This window comes from Leuciscus leuciscus (assembly GCF_965113295.1).
Source record: "Leuciscus leuciscus genome assembly, chromosome: 1".
Classification (NCBI taxonomy): Eukaryota; Metazoa; Chordata; class Actinopteri; order Cypriniformes; family Leuciscidae; genus Leuciscus; species Leuciscus leuciscus.
In genome coordinates this window covers 72,794,277-72,813,354 of record NC_138725.1, presented here as the reverse complement: position 1 = coordinate 72,813,354, position 19,078 = coordinate 72,794,277, and the positions used below count along the sequence as shown (strand labels likewise).

Here is a 19,078-nt window from a genome sequence, read left to right as displayed (position 1 = left end):
CAAGCGGTTAAAACAAAGTGACAAAAACACACGCAAACCTGACCCAAATGTTTAATGTTGCAGTTGTTACCATCTACAGTATTTGCATTAGTTTATATCCAGTCACTTTTATGTATTCATTAGCCAGCGAAGATGCATATTTAAAGCTGCTGACGAGATTGCTTTCTCAACATTGATATGTTCATGCAGCCGACAGAAACAGAAACAAATCAGAACCGCATTTGATTCTATTCTTTTTTATCACCGCAATACATATTGTTATTTTGAGTAGATAATCAAGTGTTCTAATATAGAAGCAAACAAAGTGAGAGACTATACATGTAATGAAATATACATTAATGCAATTTTAATGCTCTGGCTTTTGCAGATATTTAAAGATGGCCATCTTTAAGCATATGAGACTCATACATAGTAGGATTTATATGAAATGGTAACACTTTACAATAAGATTACATTTTTTAGCATTAAGAGGTAAATACAATATTTCAATTACAATATTGTTATCAGCCTTTTTTAAAAACTCACGACATGATCTTAGCAAATTATGCACAGAATGCATAGTTTTAGAGATTTTAAATGAAGCATGACCACACTTGTGGCTTGAGCTTAATTGTATTTTTAAGTGTCTTTAACAGACACAACATATTTTTATTTAAAAATTATATTTTATAATTATATATATATATATATATATATATATATATATATATATATATATATATATATATATATATATATATATATGTTTGAGCTTATATATCTACATATTAATAACAGTCTGACTAATTCTGAGTCTTGAACTGTAAACTCTCAAGTGTTGGCTTTCTAAATATATGTTGGTTATGTGTCTATTCAGAATGACTTATGATGTTTTGACATGCCCTGACATTCGTGCTTTTTTCAGTTGCTTATAAACATATTAATGGTAAAGGTGTCATTACACTCTATTTAGCACAAACAGGGCTACCATAATATGTGAGCAACATGTATTTGCATGTTTGTATTTTTGAGAGAATAATGCATGGTTATTGAAAAAAACAAAAAATGAAAAGGCCACAAAAAACACATACTAAATATGTGTCCACAAGACTTTTGACTAATGGATGGTGTCGCTTAGAGTTTTTGCTTCAAAATGATCTGAAAATCATCTTGCCTAATCATTTACATAAAACAATACATTGATTTAAATTTTGTAAGAGACTTTTTGTTTGGAAAGGCAATATGCGTGGGGGTACCACAAGAAAGAATGCGAGGACAAAATAAATAATAATGAGATATATATATATATATATATATATATATATATATATTAGGGGTGTAACAGTTCACAAAATGCACGGTTCGGTTCGATACGATACACTTGTGTCACGGTTCGGTACGGTTCGGTTCGGTACGTTTTCCATAGGCATCAGCAAAAATAAATAAGTGCCAGAGAAATTTCCTTGAATTATTTTTTATTTTATTCTTTTTATTTATTTAATGAAACTAACATCATAAAGTATGATTTTTTTTATTTAATTTTTTGTTGCTTTTTTTAATGAGTAATAATGGAGCTATACTTGCCTCTTCTTATGAGCATATAAAACAAAACAGCTCCTTGGACAAAATGAAATGTAATATTGTAGTAGTAGGCTATTTATAAACAAAGGTTTATTTTAGTTCAGATTAACATTTGAGGGCAGCAATTGTATTCATAATGTCAAAATAAAACAGACGTAATGTTACTTGAAAGCATTATAGCCCACTATTCCTGACAAACTTCCATACCTTGCAGTTAGTGTTACTACAGCAAATCCATTCCACGGTGAATGTTGCTGATCTATGGACACCGGCCAGTTCATTCATGGCACGATGTTTCTTCCTGGTTTCCACGTCAGCGCTGTTTGATCCGTTAATAACAGAGAAATGTGCATGTTTCTCACTAGATCTCGCAGCGATGTTATTACTTCAGTGGCAAATTCAAAAAGCATTTGAAATTCAAATGCTTTCTTTACTGGTCTGGATCTCTTAGCGCTGTGTGGTGTTGCTTGATCAGGCTCGCGCATAGGGCTCGCGAGTCCCGCTTCACAGGTCAAAACTGATAAACGGTCCACACAAACACAATAAGAGTAGCTCAGTTTCGTTCCTTACATTGCATTTGCCAGTTGATGTTGTGGTCACGCCAGCCTCTATGAGCGCGATTGCCACCCGCGACGCGCCTTCATTTGAAATAACAAAATTTTGGTCGGCAGAAAAAATGGTCCAACGAACCGTTCGGTACGTAATGCGTACCGAAAACCGAACCGAAAGCCTCGTACTGAACGGTTCGATACGAATACGCGTATCGTTACACCCCTAATATATATATATTCTACAGAATTGGTTCAAAGTTAGAGTTGGAAACATCTTGAAAAAAGTGTCTTTTTCCACGAATTTTGTTTGCATGCAAATTGTATAATATCCAAGGTAAACATTTCTAGTAATTGTGCAGTTAATTCTCATACTGTATTTTCAGAAAGTTTTGGAATATGTATCCTCTCCCCAAATTTGTCACTAATAAAACACAATAATATTGACCGATTTAGATTTTTGTTTTGTTTAGATTTACCTTGTAAATATTTTTTTGCTATTTTATTAAAAAAAGGTTACAATTACAACAATTACAGTTTTAACAATATTTCGAGTGTAATCTTTCTTTGTTAAAAGAATACATTTTATCATACGCATTTCAAAGTTAAGGATTCGTTAGTTTGAATATTGGAACAAACACTATAATAACATCTTAGTTGATAATTCAATATACCTACTTTATTTTTGACAAAATATCACATACTATATATTTAACATATTTGCAGAAATTGGCAAACAAAAGCTTATTTGATGTGGCAGTAGTTTTTTTTTTACAGTAAAAACTTTATAATCTATCCAAAACTAGTCAACAAAATCTTGTCTAAACATTCATATTTCGTCTGTAACATATCATTTTTATGATATACTGTATCAGCATATCAATGTTAATTTACAGTTTAATACGTTGCTTATACAAAGACATTTTATTTCAACATATTTCAGTCGATTTTTTCTCATCTCAGTATAGCAATATAGTTTGGTAAAAGCTAAACTAGTAGATGTGTTCATGTAAAAATAACATGTTTACTAATGTAAGTTAAATGTGAGTATGAATGAACGGCACAGCTGCACGCTGTTGTTTACTATAGCTGTAGTAAACAACAGTGTGTATCTGTGCCGTTTATTCATTCACACACAGAATTCAAGCTTTATAAAGACATATCTCTCGTGCCTGTGTGGCTGAGTATTCGCTGAGTAACAGTTCATTTTCGGACGCGTTTCAGAATGGACTTCACTGACAGAGAGAAGGCAGAACTCGCATCATGTTTATTTTTCTTTATTTGGCGAAAAGCACAACACTTTGTTTTTATCGTGAGTATACACAAAAAAATAACAGGATCGAATGATGTACACTTATATGTAAGATCAAAATCAATAGTATGTTGAGTCTCTTTTGCACTGATAAGAAAAAAAGCGAGCTTGTCGCGCCGGTGTGACAGCCGAACCCAGGGGGTTAACTAAGGTTAATAAATGTTGTATTGTTCATTGTTAGTTTGTTAATTTCAATATTTACTAAATTTTAAATTTAGTTTTAATTTTTATTTTAACTGTTAACCTTAGTTAATGTAAGTGAACTAACATGAATGATCAAGGTACAGTTGTCTTTCTCAAATATTAATACATGCTGTAAAAAAAGTATATTGCATGTGCTTATTATATTATGGACATATAAAATCCTATATTCTCCAGATATTCAAAAAGATAGAAACTTTTTTTCATTAAAAACTACACGCTATGCACATACATTGGCACAATTTAAATTTATTTTCCAGACAACCTTTTCTGCAGCTATCTTGGGACAATACATTCCATGCATCCATGGATCCTAATCATCTTTTCATCCATTTTAAAATTATCCACAGAGCATAATTAACCACATGCATACGACATGTTATGTGTTTATCACCCACTCTTACTGTAATTTTTGTGGGCCAGGGAGCCTGAGAACACTGAGGAATATGTTTTGTGAATATTCAGAAGTACAAACTTTTTTACAGTACATTACTTTACAATCAATTTCAGTTTGTTGTAAAGTCCTGTTAATCTGAAAGCTCATCCAATCATCATAGAGAAGATGAGCTTCCATATGGGACAAAAATATATAATTTAAAGCTCAATATCCAAAGATATTCAGATGGCTGTTGATGTTATTTATTTTTTTCAATGCAAATAACTTTCAGAATCCTCTCATAGACCCCCAGTGAAGCACAACATTTTTCTTTCATATAAATGCATTGCCTTTTTGTTGCAATCTTATTTTGAGAACCAAAGAAGCATCTCTTGACAAACACAAAACCAATGACAAATTCTCTCTCACACACAGCAGACAGAATTATAGTTACTGCTCAACATACTTGAGTTTGTCCAGAGTCCCAGGTCCAGAGTGATTGTAGATCAGGTCCAGCTCTCTCAGGTGTGTAGGGTTTGATCTCAGAGCTGATGCCAAAGCAGCACACCCTTCTTTTGTCACCATACAGCCAGATATTCTACAACAACAGGAGGTCTTCATGTTACTATGCTTCATTTTAAGAGATATAAAATATACAATACACCAAGGGTGCAAACCATACAGCCTATAGAACACAAATGGCCCGCCTGATCATTCCAGGCGTCTCAAAGTCAAAGTAACTGAAATCTAAAGCAGTTGCAGAATTGCTCACACAAAAATGCAGTTACTTATATATCCATTAGAAGTCCTCGTACTGGCATTGGCAAGAGAATCAAACAACAGAGGAGATGTCACCATGTCACGCCACGTCACCTTTTCAAAAGTCACTCATTGTACAACACCGACTACAATTACTCATGCCACTCATGTTAATGTTAATGTACATACAAACTTAAATCAGTGCTGCTTGAAAATGTATGATAAAAATTAGATAATTAGATTAGATAATCTAGGAAATTAGATAATAGACATCACTCTGCACACTAACTCTGCCTGCGCTAATGCACCAATTTTTTTTTTTTTTCTGGCTGAACTTCAAACTCATTTATCATATCACAACTTATTTTAATATCACAATAGTTTTTGATTTGTCATTATTTTCACATTGTGCATCTGTTATTGTCTTTAAAATGCAAATTTCCTTAAAATGGAGAATGAAGTACACTGTAATAAAAAAATAATAAAAAAATAGATTTTTTTTGGAAATTGACAATTAAATATTGGCTAAATAAATCACTTTCAAATAATTACCCCGATGCAAAAAGATGCATTGTACGAATCAGAGCTTAAGGTCTTCACTTAAAAATGTATATTCACCGAACATATTTAATTGCGCTCTGTCAATCTATCAAGTGCCGATGCACGGGAAAGCGAGCAGAGCCGAACCAGTTGTTGCTGAAGACCGAAACAAATATCATTCCCAAGAGGAAAATCAGATGTTCATCCTCACAAATTTCAAAGTTTTGCTTTAGGACCCAGTATGAAGTTTTGTAGAACCGTAAGTTCATGCATTCATTAGTTTCTAAGTAATTTGTGTGGTATGTGCTGTAGCGTATGGACAACCTCACGGTGACTTGTCAAGTTAAGATTCAGAAAAGCTTTTAACCATTAACCTTTTAAAATGTAAATCACAGCTTAGCGCCGATGAGTCGGGATCAAATTGCCCTTTTGACACGTTGGTTACCTAGTAAAGTTGAACAGAACCGTTTTCAAGCTTTTCTCTTGCAGTTTCAAAGAGATCCGTTATCTATTCTCCCCCTCTCTCTCTGTGAGGAAGAAATCCGGGCAAGCCAGTAGACCTCCGAGATGTCATTCCACACACACACATACACACACAAAGATTCCTTGCATTTAATTCATTAATTCATAAGGGATTCAAAATCTGTATATGATGTATTAAAGTATGCATGTATTATTTGCCCTTATATGGACATAGTTGTGTTCCTAGTTGTTAGTTGAACTTTTAAATGCCAATTTTAAAGAATAAGAATGTATCTCTATGTTGTATCTTCCAGTTATATCAATCTTGGTCTCTAATTAAACCTCTCGGTGTGCTTAGGCTAAATATATGTATTAGGGTTATGATAAAATGTATTATACTGTGTTTACCCTCATTTGGAGTAGAACTGACAAAATCCTAACACTATCATAAAACATGCAAATTAAGCTGCGAGCTGAGACAAAGAAACCTTTTCCCGCTCAGAATGTCTTGATCTGATTGGTCTAACTACTCAAAAAAGGAGTGGACTTTGAAATGCTTAAAGAAGGAGACACACCGTAGATGGTTGCTTTTTCTTTGTTCTGTAGCTCTTCTCGTCTTCACGTTTTGTCTCTTCATGTTTTCGTCGCTCTTCGTTTTGCTTCTTTAAGCTTTTGTTATCTTCAAGTTGGTTTCGTTATCTAAAGTTTGTTCTCTCTCCGTTTTGTTTTACGTTCTTGCCTTGTTTAGTCTCGTGTTCATTCATTTCTACCTATGAGTGAAAAGTTTCTGGCAACTCTTACAAGTAAACTGTTTGAACTTCCCGCGAACGACACAAGCTCCGGAAGAAACGAAAGAACGCGTACAACTAACGGACACACCGAGAACGGACACTCAGACACACGCATCAGCAACAAAAGATCAATGCAAGTATTCTTTTACCAAGATTTAAATGCTTAATATTGTCTGCCCCTGCTTAAGGTGGTTTTGATTTTCTTTGCTGGTTTTCAAAGGTTCATTGTTTGTTATTTGTTTGCCATTCTGTGATCTGCTTTTCCTGTCTTTTTTTGCATTTATTTATTTACTTTCATTATACTATTCATATATGTATTCTTTGTTAGATGTAGTTGTATGTTTATAGTTGCATTTATTAAAAACCCATTATACGCTTGATTGTCTCTGTTTGCTCTGAACAAAAGCCTCTTAAATGTGTACGATCTTTAGCTACAAGCTGTATTTGTAATCAGACTACAAGTTAATAATTTTGTAAAACAAGAAAGTTCTTCCTCATGGCCAGAGGAATAGCCTTTCTTGACAGTTTATAAGAAGAATCCTCCTTGAGAGTCGATAAGAAATCGCATGATTCGTTTGGCGGACAAACTAATTATTCGATGTGATATTAATTTTGTAGGAATTCACAAATTTGATATATAAGCCCATCTGTATATTCATAATTAATTGTAATTCGTTGTGGTTAATTATTTATATATAGATATACAACTATATGGGCTTTGCATTCCCTTTTTGGGCGATTTAAAGTGTGTAAGTGATAGCCAGTATGATTAGTTATTGATTATTAATAATTGTACATTCCCCTCATTTGAGCTGGTGTCGCTACAGTGCGCCATGCGACTGCTGACCACAGTGCCGTTAGATTGCAGTTGGCGTCGGCCTCTTTCGGGCTTATTTCCTTTTAATATCAAACATGTCAAGCTCGTGATTTTCTTATTCATCCATTCATTCTTTTTTTATCGCTTGTGTCAGTAACTTTAAGCAGTCCTAAAAGCTGTATAAATTTACAAACCATTGAGACTTCCGGCATGCAGTTGAGTGAGTGAGGCGCGTCTGGGAGCTGCTCTGTAAATTTGATATCTTTTCAATAGACAACGGGAACATTTAGTATTCTTAATACTTTAAAATGATGCCTACAGCGGTTGTAAACCTTAGAATGCTAGCTGGAGCCTGTTATTTTCGCTGCAATGCCTACAGATGGTGGTTCCCTTTCAGTCGCTCACGTTCAAGGCAACACAGCCTAATTTGCGCCCATCAGGGGGCTCGTGTTTTACTTTCGCTTTCGGATTCGCAATCGCACATACTGTGAACAAGGAGCGGCGGTGCTGAGCGCGCATTCTACAAGATAAGACATTTATCAGACACTTAGGCTCTGTTGCGCAACAAATCCTCTGCCATCGTCACGCGATCAGTGAACTGTGATTCATGTTGCACTGTGTGCGACTGCAACTCGTGCTGGATAAGCAGAACTGATGTTTACAATGGTTTTTATTTTTTATAAAAACAGCTAAACGACAGTGGACCGCGGTGGCCACCGTAATGTAATGTAAAAATAGTGTTGGCATATTCTATGCTAATTTCACCCTCTGCCTCACGTGCCGTCATGGCAATATCATGAGACACCTTTTCACTCAACGAGAAATCTCATCACATTTTAGTCTTGCGAGATCTCGTGTCACACTCCTAGTACTGAGTAAGCATACACTTATGACACATGTATCCCAACAGAAGAAGAGGCTGAAGAGGCAGAAGTGAAGGAACAGTAAAACGGTCTTTAGTAACATCTAAATTATCCACTGTAATGTGTTTTCATGCAAAATACAGCCTAGTGATTGGATTAAAAGAGCTCATTCTCATGAATAATGCAGAGAAACCTCAGAAACTGATGACATAGACAAAGCAGCCAATCACCACTCCGAACTAACACATTTACCAGATATCACTTTTCTTAACTGTGCTTTTTAATCCGGAAGAACAAAATCGCTCAGAAAAACAATACAAAACAAAACAAAAACAAATAAAAACCACTTTTCCTGTGCAGATCTGTTAACATTTCAAAAAATGTGTTTTAGGGTTTCATGACCCTTTAACCATTTAGTTTGACGCTAATATGCAATTTTTGTCAATGAATGATAATCTATAATCAGCCTAATTTACATAGGTGTAATTTCACTGCACCTGCTAAACTGGATTGTAGGTGGTTTGTAAATAAGCAGGTAGGCCTATATAAGCTGAAATATTGAAATACTGAAACAGTTTAGAGAATTAAGATTAACAGATTTAACAACAGCAGTTCATGTTAAAATTATCATTATCTTTTTGTTTTCAAAGTTGAATACAAGTTTATTAAGTGTTTTATAACATATTTGTTGGAGTGTGAGGTCATGTTTTGATATTTTATCTCAAGTCCTTTTGAATTTATAGCTGGAACAAAACAAAATAGAGTTTAACCGGTGACTATTTTAATGTACAGTTGAGTTCATGCATTTACCTTGCAAAATTGGTGAAAAAAAGATTTAGTACTGCCCTGATGAAGCCATTTATAAACATATATTTGCCTGTATGCCACAATACAAAATAATATTTTTATTTTACACAAATTATCCCGTTTAAAAGTACATACTCATGGTCTTTATATAAAGTTTTTTTCTCCCTGAGCATCAGTGACTATTTGCAGCCTTTTGTGAGCTGAGCATGAGTCTGTGGCTTATTATGTTTAGTGTTTAGTGTAAACGCGCCCCAGAACATGTTTACATTTGTCCACATCAAGAGGCTTCTGTATCTAGATAACTGTTCGGATGTCTTTTCTCTGTGCAATAATTAAACTGAGTCTGGAAAAAAACTTGCAGCTTCAAAGCAAACCTTCATGTGCAATGGTAGGGTTTCTTTAAAAAAAACTTCTGCAATCCCGGGGCTTAGCGTTTCAGGTATTTTTCTGGTAACAAGCAGGTCAGAACTTATTGCAATCACAAATATATTTAAATGTGTCTATTCAGTGCTCTGATACACAATTCATCTCTATAAAATAGACATTTAAAAAAATATTATTTAATATGTCAGTATTACATACAACATTTATATAATCCATGTATAATTTACACAGAACAGTAAAATACCCCCCTAAATACCTCAGTATATTGAGTTGACAGTTTGGATTCTGGAATGCATCACACAGCAGCTTCACTCCTGAATCCTGCAGTTCATTGTTACTCAGATCCAGATCTCTGAGGAAGGAGTTTGATGATTGTAGAAGTGAAGCCACAATTTCACAGCACTGATCAGTGAGATTACAGCCAGCCAATCTAAATACAGTAAAAAATAAAAATAATTAATTACATACACTCTATATAGATATAAACTGATGCTTGAGAGCACTGTGTGCTTTGTCTCGTGCTTCTGATAAGGTGTCTGCATAGAACATGAATGAATGAATGAATTTATAAATATTTAAGTTACCTGAAAGTAACGATGACAACATCATATATAGAGTAACTGAAAATAAATAATTAATCAATGGCCATATTATCATCAAGTTTTTTTTTTTCATACCATTTTCTTGCAATAGCTCTTCACTATAAAATATTTATGAATCCGAGTAAGCAATTACAGGTGAAAGAAAAACTTGCACTATAAACTGTACATACAAAAACACATGAAAGAAGACTATCTTCTAGCTGTATTTATAATACTGGAATATATATAGAGTACATTTATTAATAGAGAACATCACACATTATTATTTAAAAAAATCAATGTGTAAAGTCAAACCTCAGTATGTTGAGTTGACAGTTTGAAATTTTCAGTCCAGCAGAGAGCAGCTTCACCCCTGAATCATGCAGTTTATTGTCACTCAGGTCCAGCTCTCTCAGCGGGGAGTTTAATGATTGTAGAGCTGAAGCAACAGTTTCACAGTGCTGATCAGCGAGATTACAGCCAGCCAATCTAATATGGGAAAAATAAATAATTACACATTTTATAGATAGACATTGATGTTTGAGAGCACAGTGTGCATCGTTTCATGTTTTTGATAAGGTGTCTGCATAGAACATGAATGTAAATATTTACATCAAAAGTGATCTGAAAGTAATAGACAACATCTTATATAGAGTAGCTTAATATAAATAATTAACTGGTTAGTTAGTTAGTTATCTGAAAGTAACGATGACAACGTCATATATACTGTAGAGTAACTGAAAATAAATAATTAATCGATGGCCACATTATCATCATGTGTTTTTCATCCTTTTTTCTTGCAATAGCTCTTGACTATGAAAGATTTATGAATCCGAGAAAGCAATTACAGGTGAAAGAAATATTGCACTGTATGCTGTACATGCAAAAACACATGAAATAATATTCTATATTCTCTGGAATATATAGAGTACATTTATTAAAAGAGTACATCACACATTATTTTTATTTATTTTTTAAAAATTAATGTTGAAGTCAAACCTCAGTATGTTGAGTTGACAGTTTGGACTCTTCAGTCCAGCACATAGCAGCTTCAGTCCTGAATGTAGGTCATTGTAACTCAAGTCCAGCTCTCTCAGCGGGGAGTTTGATGATTGTAGAGCTGAAGCCAAAATTTCACAGTGCTGAACAGTGAGTTTACAGTCTGCCAATCTGAAAACAGAGAGGACTTAGGTGAAAAGGTATGTTATTGAGCAGGTGTCTCCAAAAGATTGCAAGACTTCCCTCTCTAGCCGACCTTACATAAAACAAAATTATGTTGAAATGGCCGTGTCCTTGTAAGCACAGCTTAAATGACTTTAAAAAAAAAAGTCTTAAATTAACGTAAAGCGTTGGGAGAACAATGGATGCATGTCAGATCTGCATCATGTACATCAGGTCTTAACGTGACAACCATCTAATATACCTGCTGCAGTCTGTGCCCTTAATGTTAATTAAAAAACAAAATAAAAATCACTCACTGCACTAGACTGAATAGCTTTTTTAGCATTAATAAGGAGTAATCTATATTTAATTTATACAGTGAAAGACCATGCAGTGTTATTTTATTTTTGATTATTCAATATTCCCTACCTGAATAGGACTGTTACTGTTAGACTCAAATGAGGAAAAAAAAAGTAGGGCAGGACTTGGTTTCGTTCATCAGGGATTGATTGGATTAGACTGTTGTCATTAACTTATTGCTGTGATCCTTTCACATGTGACAGGTTGCTGGGGGGGAAGGACTGAAACTCATCTGGCTATTAGACATACTTATTGTTCCGCTACTAAACTGGTCTTCACGCCATCAGAGAAGAGATTAATTTCAAGGGGGAAGGGAAACACATGAATAAAAAACACATGACAGTAAACTGGCAGTTATAAAACCTCTCATTAAGAAACCACAATTAGATCATAATAATCTAGCAAATTATAGACCCATTTCAAATCTTCCATTTATGTCTAAAATATTAGAAAAAGTGGTGTCCGCTCAACTGGGCTCTTTCTTGCAACAAAATGATATCTATGAAAAGTTTCAGTCTGGATTCAGACCGCATCATAGCACTGAAACTGCGCTCGTTAAAATCACAAATGATTTACTTTTAGCTTCTGACCAAGGCTGTATCTCAATACTAGTTTTACTTGATCTTAGTGCTGCGTTCGATACTATAGATCATACATTACTCTTAGATCGACTACAAAATTATACTGGTGTTCAAGGACAAGCACTAAGCTGGTTCAAATCATACCTATCTGACCGCTACCATTTTGTCTATTTAAATGGAGAAAAATCGATCATAACTCCAGTAAACTATGGAGTGCCGCAGGGATCTGTATTAGGCCCTCTGTTATTTTCAATATATATGATGCCACTTGGAAATATTATAAGGAAACATGGAATTAGTTTCCATTGTTATGCTGATGACACTCAAATATACATTTCATCACGGCCGGATGAAAACGCAAAATTTTCCAAATTGACAGAGTGTGTTAAAGATATAAAAGATTGGATGACGCGTAATTTTCTTTTATTAAATCCAGACAAGACAGAGGTAATACTTATCGGTTCAAAAAACCGCCCACAAAACCTCGCACAATACAACTTTAACATCATAGGATGTCCTGTTACTTTATCCTCGACAGCACATGTGTCAAACTCAAGGCCCGCGGGCCAAATCCGGCCCGCCACATTATTTTATGTGGCCCGCGAGAGCATATGGGTGTCTTAAAATTAGGAATGCAATCAAATTTAGGCTGCCGAAAATTTTCGGCCGAAAATAACATTTTCGTTTTTTGGCCGAAATATACTAAAAAGCCGCCGCGCCCCTCCGTGTTCGGCGATGGTTTGACTCTGGCTCAGCGTGTTTTATGACTTTGCGTGCGAGTCCGCTTCCGAACATGCATAACTTCGTTCCGTTCCCCTCGGTTCCGCTGTGTGTGTGCGCTGTGCTCTCCGCGCCGTGTCCACAGCGCGTTCTGCTCAATGTTCCGCAAGCAACGTCCGTGTGTGTGTGTGTGTGTGTGTGTGTGTGTGTGTGTGTGTGTGTGTGTGTGTGTGTGTGTGAGTGTTGTGAGTTCTGCTCACGCTCATTGGAAAGGCAAAGTCCGCTTAAAAAACCTGCCGACATGAAATTTCTCTGGACTTGTTTCTTTTTGCAATAGTAGGCCTACTACTCTGCTGTAACATGGTGTATAGCCGTGCTGGGCAACACTGGTAAAATTACACGAATCACGATCCTCTCGTTCACTGGTCCTCTCCCTGATCTGCTCCTGCTCTGACAAAAATAGCTTTGTAGTACTATAGGCCTACTTTATTTCGACAATTGGTAAAAAAAAAATTCTGTTAAATCTGATTCTGCTGCATAGAACTGATTAAAGAATAATATATTGATATTTTATATTATTAAAATAGGTACCAGTATTAGCCTTTTCACCATTTGTATCACCCCGCTTGTCTGTGTTTGCACCACTTGCATCATTAAGCCAGTAGGTGGCGACAAGTGACTGTCTTTAGGAGTGAACAATTGAACTTTAAACTGATTAGTTTTAAAAAGATTGCACTGGTTTTTGATTGAAATGTAACATCTATGCAAAATAATCCTTGAAAGATTTCTCATTTAAGGCCATTCCCGTTTGGAATATGTGTATTGTCAACAATAAGCAGAAACATTCTGCATTTCCATTTTGTAGTGTGGATCATTCATTGCAACATTTATCCTCATTCTCATTTTTAAGAATCTGTTATCTTGACAAATAATTTATGCTACTGCCCACTGACATGCTTTTAAAGCTATTGTTATCCCCCCCAAATTTGGCCTTTAAACACCTTAAAATGCACATATGTAGGTCAGAGAAATCCAAATTTTATCAGGGGAGCATGCCCCCGAACCCCCCTAACTACCTCACATTTGAATACGCATGACTGTGTGGTAATGTGTGCTGGTGTGGCTAGTACAGTGCCAGAGCTGAATTTTGAGCCAGTTTGCCCCTGCATATATACAATAATACAATATTATCTGTATCAAATCATTATTACCCAGCTCCTGATGTTTCGGGCTCATCCCCTGATGTTTTTAAAACCTAGAAACACCCCTGCAAATGCATATACAATATTTGTAACTTAAATAAGTAATAATCAAATAAAGAGACAATATATTAACATTTTAAAAGTCTTACATTTACAACCGGCCCTTTGAGGGCAGCCATAATGCTGAAGTGGCCCTCAGTGAAAATGAGTTTGACACCCCTGCTCTACAGTAAAAGACCTGGGTGTTATACTCGATTGCAACCTGTCTTTTGAAAATCATATTTCATATGTTACAAAAACAGCCTTTTTCCACCTTAGAAACATTGCTAAGCTACGTAATATGCTATCAGTTTCTGATGCAGAAAAGTTAGTTCATGCATTCATGACCTCGAGACTGGATTACTGTAATGCTTTATTAGCTGGTTGTCCTGCATCCTCAATAAACAAGCTACAGTTAGTCCAAAATGCCGCCGCTAGAGTTCTTACGAGATCAAGAAAATATGATCATATAACACCAATTTTATCATCACTGCATTGGTTACCTATAAAGTTCCGTATTAATTACAAGGTATTGCTACTGACTTATAAAGCCCTAAACGGCTTAGCTCAAGTCTATTTAACGGATCTTCTATCGCCCTATAATCCATCGCGCTCTTTAAGATCACTAAATTCAAGGCTTTTGGTCATACCTAGGATATCCAGAACCACCAAAGGAGGGAGAGCGTTTTCACATTTGGCTCCAAAACTCTGGAATAGTCTTCCTGATACTGTTCGTTGCTCAGACTCGCTCTCCCAGTTTAAAACTAGATTAAAGTCGCATCTCTTCAGCCAGGCATTCATATAATCTTACAGTTCAAACTACAATCCATCCTGTAGCTCATAAATGCCAGAAGAGAACTGGCCCCCGACTGAGCCTGGGTTCTCCCAAGGTTTTTTTTTTTCTCCATTAGGTCACCTGATGGAGTTTTAGGACACCATTAGGTCACTTGATGGAGTTTTTCGGTTCCTTGCCACTGTTGCCTTTGGCTTGCTCAGTTGGGGATATTTTGGGGATATTTAATTTCATTTTATCAATCAATAAATTCCTCTTGAAACAAACTTTGTATTATTTTAATTTAATACTGTGAAGCTGCTTTGATACAATCTGTATTGTGAAAAGCGCTATACAAATATACTTGACTTGACTTGACTTGACATGAATAAAAAAAAAATGGTGGGCTACTTGCATGGCTACTTTAAACCGTCTAAAAACAAAAGCAATAAACAATGTTAAAAAACTAACAATAGCCAAGCAGGTAGGTTTTTTGCGTTTCGTTATAAAAAAAAATGTTTTACGCTATTTAAAACACGCAGCGCTCTGTCACTCCTGAATGGCCCCTCCCCTCCGTGCACACCACGTGCACACCACGTGCATCTGTCTCCATGAAAACGAGATCATCCCTGGAAGCATGGCCTATTTGGTCAGGGTTCCCTTTCGTAAAGGGAACTCCCGCTGCATCGATACTCGATACTTTGGGGAATGCCCTCGGCATGACGCGTCTGAAGTCTGTAATGGAACTATTCCAATCTTGATTGGTGCTCGTCACTCGTGACGTTGCATGTGACGGTGATCCGGAAGCTATAAAAGGGCAACGGAACATAGCCGTATCAGCTTTCTGTCTTCAGCAAGCGTTCTGTGTGACTGTATTGTCTTATTTGGTGTTGTTTGTCTATCTCAATATATATATGGCGAATATAGAGAAACGACTCAGGCGGTGTGCGTCCCCTTGCTCGCGCTATTTGAGCGAGGGTGACACGCACTCGTTTTGTGTTGTTTGTCTGGGAGTGGAGCATGCACGGGCAGTGCTCGAGGGCGCTGTCTGTGCAAACTGTTTTCAGCTATCTATGAGAGAGCTCCGCTCCCGTTTGAGCTTGTTCGATCAATCAGATCAGGCTCGCGTTTCCAGTGCATCAGGTCCCGCGTCTGTTGAGGCAGCGCGCCGCTTGTATGCATGGGATTCGCACGTGGAGCTGGCAGATAACACTGAGACGGTTGCGACCCTTTCTCAGTGTTTATTAACCAGCTCCACTGGTCTCGCGCACGGTTCGGAAGCCCGCGCTGCGGCTTCTTCCGACCGTGTTAAAGACACAGCGTTTGATTTATCTGGCTCCGAGGGGTTAGATATTATCAACACTGAATCACATAAATATGGGGATTCGCCACCCCATATTCCCGTTATTGAGGAATTGCTGGAGGTTGTGACCAGGGCAGTGGTTAAATTAAATGTTGAATGGCCATATAATAAGCAGGAAGCGACTAAGAAAAATAAAATGGATGAGCGCTTCCTGCAGACCCAGTCACAATCTTTGTGTCAGAGCCTTCCCTTTTTCACTGATCTTCATACTGAGGTATCGAGATCGTGGGAAAATCCATGTTCATCTCAATTATTTTCCCCCCATGTATATATTTACTCATCTATTGGGGAATCTAATGAGAATGGTTATGGGGTGATGCCTCGGGTTGAGGAATATTTTGCGAAATATTTTCTCCCTGACGTTGCGTCACCCCTGATAGCTCAGACACTTCCCTCCAAATCTCGTACATCGAATTTGTTAGGGAAAGCTTATATGGCGGTGGGTCGAGCCGGTGCATGCCTACACACGATGGGGTTATTACAGGCATACCAGGCTGACCTCCTCAAAGAGGTGGATGATAACTGGGAGGTCTCACTCAACGGTATTACTGAATTTCGTAGAGTAGCTGACTTATCTCCCCGTATTATTAAGGAGACGGCTCGTGCTATTGGCCGTTCTATGGCAGCAATAGTCGTCACAGAGAGACATTTATGGCTTAATCGCTTGGGGATCGAGGAGAAAGACAGGGCTTTCCTTCTCGATGCCCCCCTTTCACCTTCTGGCCTCTTTGGCGACGCGGCGAGAACCGTTGTCGAAAGGTTTCAGGAGGCAGAGTGACAATCAGCTATCCCCAGTTGTCAATCTAGGTCTCAGGGGGTTGCTGCCAGGGGGCAGCCTCAGGGGACAGCCGCCAGTTCAACATATTTTGAGAAGGTTTCCTCTCGTGCCCCCACGTATAAGGCTTGGGGCCAGAAGAGACATTCTCGTATGAAGCCCTCTATATCGAGGACAGGTCTGAGGACTGTCTCTCGGGCTAAGATGGCTTCAACTAAGAGGTCTTGTCGTAACACGCAGACCCTTATGGCCGTTCCCCCAGGAGAGCGAGTACAGGAGTCTCGCCCCCTTATACAGCCCTTAGGAAATCGATGTTTACTTCCCGCCGCCGATGGCGCTTCGGGACACATCGGCTTCCAGCGAACACAAATCGCAGTATCTGCCCGGAAACGTTGCGGCCCTGTCGAGTTCGCCGCCTCTCAGGAGGTCTGTAGAGAGCATATTTCGGTTAGTTCCTGCCAGTTAGCTGCTTCAGGTCACCGAAACCATTTGAACATTTTTAGCCAAGGCCAGTCTCGAGGGACTGGTCCCCATAATAGCATATTTAGACACCCCGAGGGGTCTTCAAAATATAGCCTGGAGGGTCCTGCTTACAGCGGAGCTAATATAAAAATATTATCTACTAAGGGTGGTTCACATGTCTGCCAGCCCCGAGCAGGGTTGGTTCTTGGAACAGGAAGTCAAGTCTCTCTTAACAAAGGAAACCTCAAGGTGAGCTCTTCCTCGGTTTCGGGAGCCCGGGTTCTACAGCCGGTACTTCATAGTTCCTGTGAGGGAAGGGGAGTAAGGCCTTGTTTCGGATCTCAGGGTAATGGATCAACCTCCGAGGGGGTTCAGATTCAAGATTCCGACTGTCAGTCAGACCAGCTCCGAGGACTGGTCTGTCGTGATAGATCCACAAGGCCCTTAACTCCTCATTCCCTTCTAACCCCATCACGGGAAGTTTCCGAGATCTGCTTTTGGGGGAAAAGCACATCAGTTCCGGATTCTTCCATTCGGCCTAGTATTGTATCCCCGCACCTCCTCGGAATGCATGGTCACTGTCCTAGCTCCATGGAGTCTTCAGGGCATCCTCATTCCTGTCCATTGACTACTAGAGCAGACGGTTCAACACCGAGGTGTTGTTTCGAGTCTCGTGAGGTGCTAGGGAATATGGCTCAGAGTCTAGGAAAAATCACCAGTGCCTCTTCAGAGAAACCGATTCCTGGGGGCGGTGTAGGTTATAGTCATGATGCAGGCACAATTGTCTCCAGCTCAGACACTCATCTTCCTTACCATAGTCATGAATATCAAGCTAGGCCAGGCCACCACTACGTGACCTTATTAAAGAGTGGGCTCGCTGGCAGCAGTGTTCAACATACTATTCTTTGGCCTGCTGTACATGGGGGCCCTGTAGTAGTGGCTCAGGACCAATGGGTTTTCCCCGAGAGGGAACCCACTCCGCATGACCAGAGTTACGCGCACATGCCCTCGTTTTCTGATCATGGGGAGGAAGTTATGGTTCCTGCTCCTAGTACCTGTGTTGGAAACACAGGGTCTGAGGAAACTTCAGAGAGACCATTAGGTTCTATTTTTGACAGACACTATGTCGATGGTCTCTCTGATCAAAGAGGGGGCAGTCATCCTGTCGAGGCAGGGGCTGCAGCCCGGGGATTTCGAACTCCACCCCAAGTTGGCTTTAGCCGGGATGGAGGTCGGTTTGTCAGAGGTGCTCCTGTTTCCCCTTTATGTGGACGGCCACCTTCTGCGCCACCTCTCCCATGCTCTTCCAGCTCTGCTGGGTTTGGATATCATGATACAGACATGGTTGAGGCCATGTCTGTGTATACTTTCCCCGATTGTTCTGCCCCCGGGGGTTCTAGAGTACAAGAGGGTTCAGCAGTACGGGATCAGCTTACTCTTAGTGGCCCTGTACTGACAGGCCCAAATATGGCTTCCAAACATCTGGGCCCTTCTGGCAGGCCTTCCGCGGTGAATCCGGATCAGGATGGTCCTCCCTCTTCAGCCCAAGGTCATGATATTTCACCCTTGGCGGTAGCCCAGGAAGCTACTGGATTGGCCCCTGAGGGGGACCAATTCATAAATTCTGGTCTCTCAACCGAGG

The 19,078-nt window shown here is 38.4% G+C and overlaps 1 protein-coding gene across 2 annotated transcripts in view; it reads right to left on the bottom strand.

The window, feature by feature from the left end:
* The window catches only part of LOC309509895 (uncharacterized protein), a 328,406-nt gene that overhangs the window by 284,458 nt on the left and 24,870 nt on the right, over window positions 1-19,078 (bottom strand). For both annotated transcript variants that reach the window (XM_082184865.1, XM_082184866.1), the window contains exons 6-8: window positions 11,001-11,171; window positions 10,317-10,490; window positions 9,677-9,850 (exon numbers count right to left, since the gene is read on the bottom strand). In XM_082184865.1, the coding sequence (XP_082040991.1) occupies window positions 9,677-9,850; window positions 10,317-10,490; window positions 11,001-11,171 (519 nt within the window). The remainder of the gene's footprint in view (window positions 1-9,676; window positions 9,851-10,316; window positions 10,491-11,000; window positions 11,172-19,078) is intronic.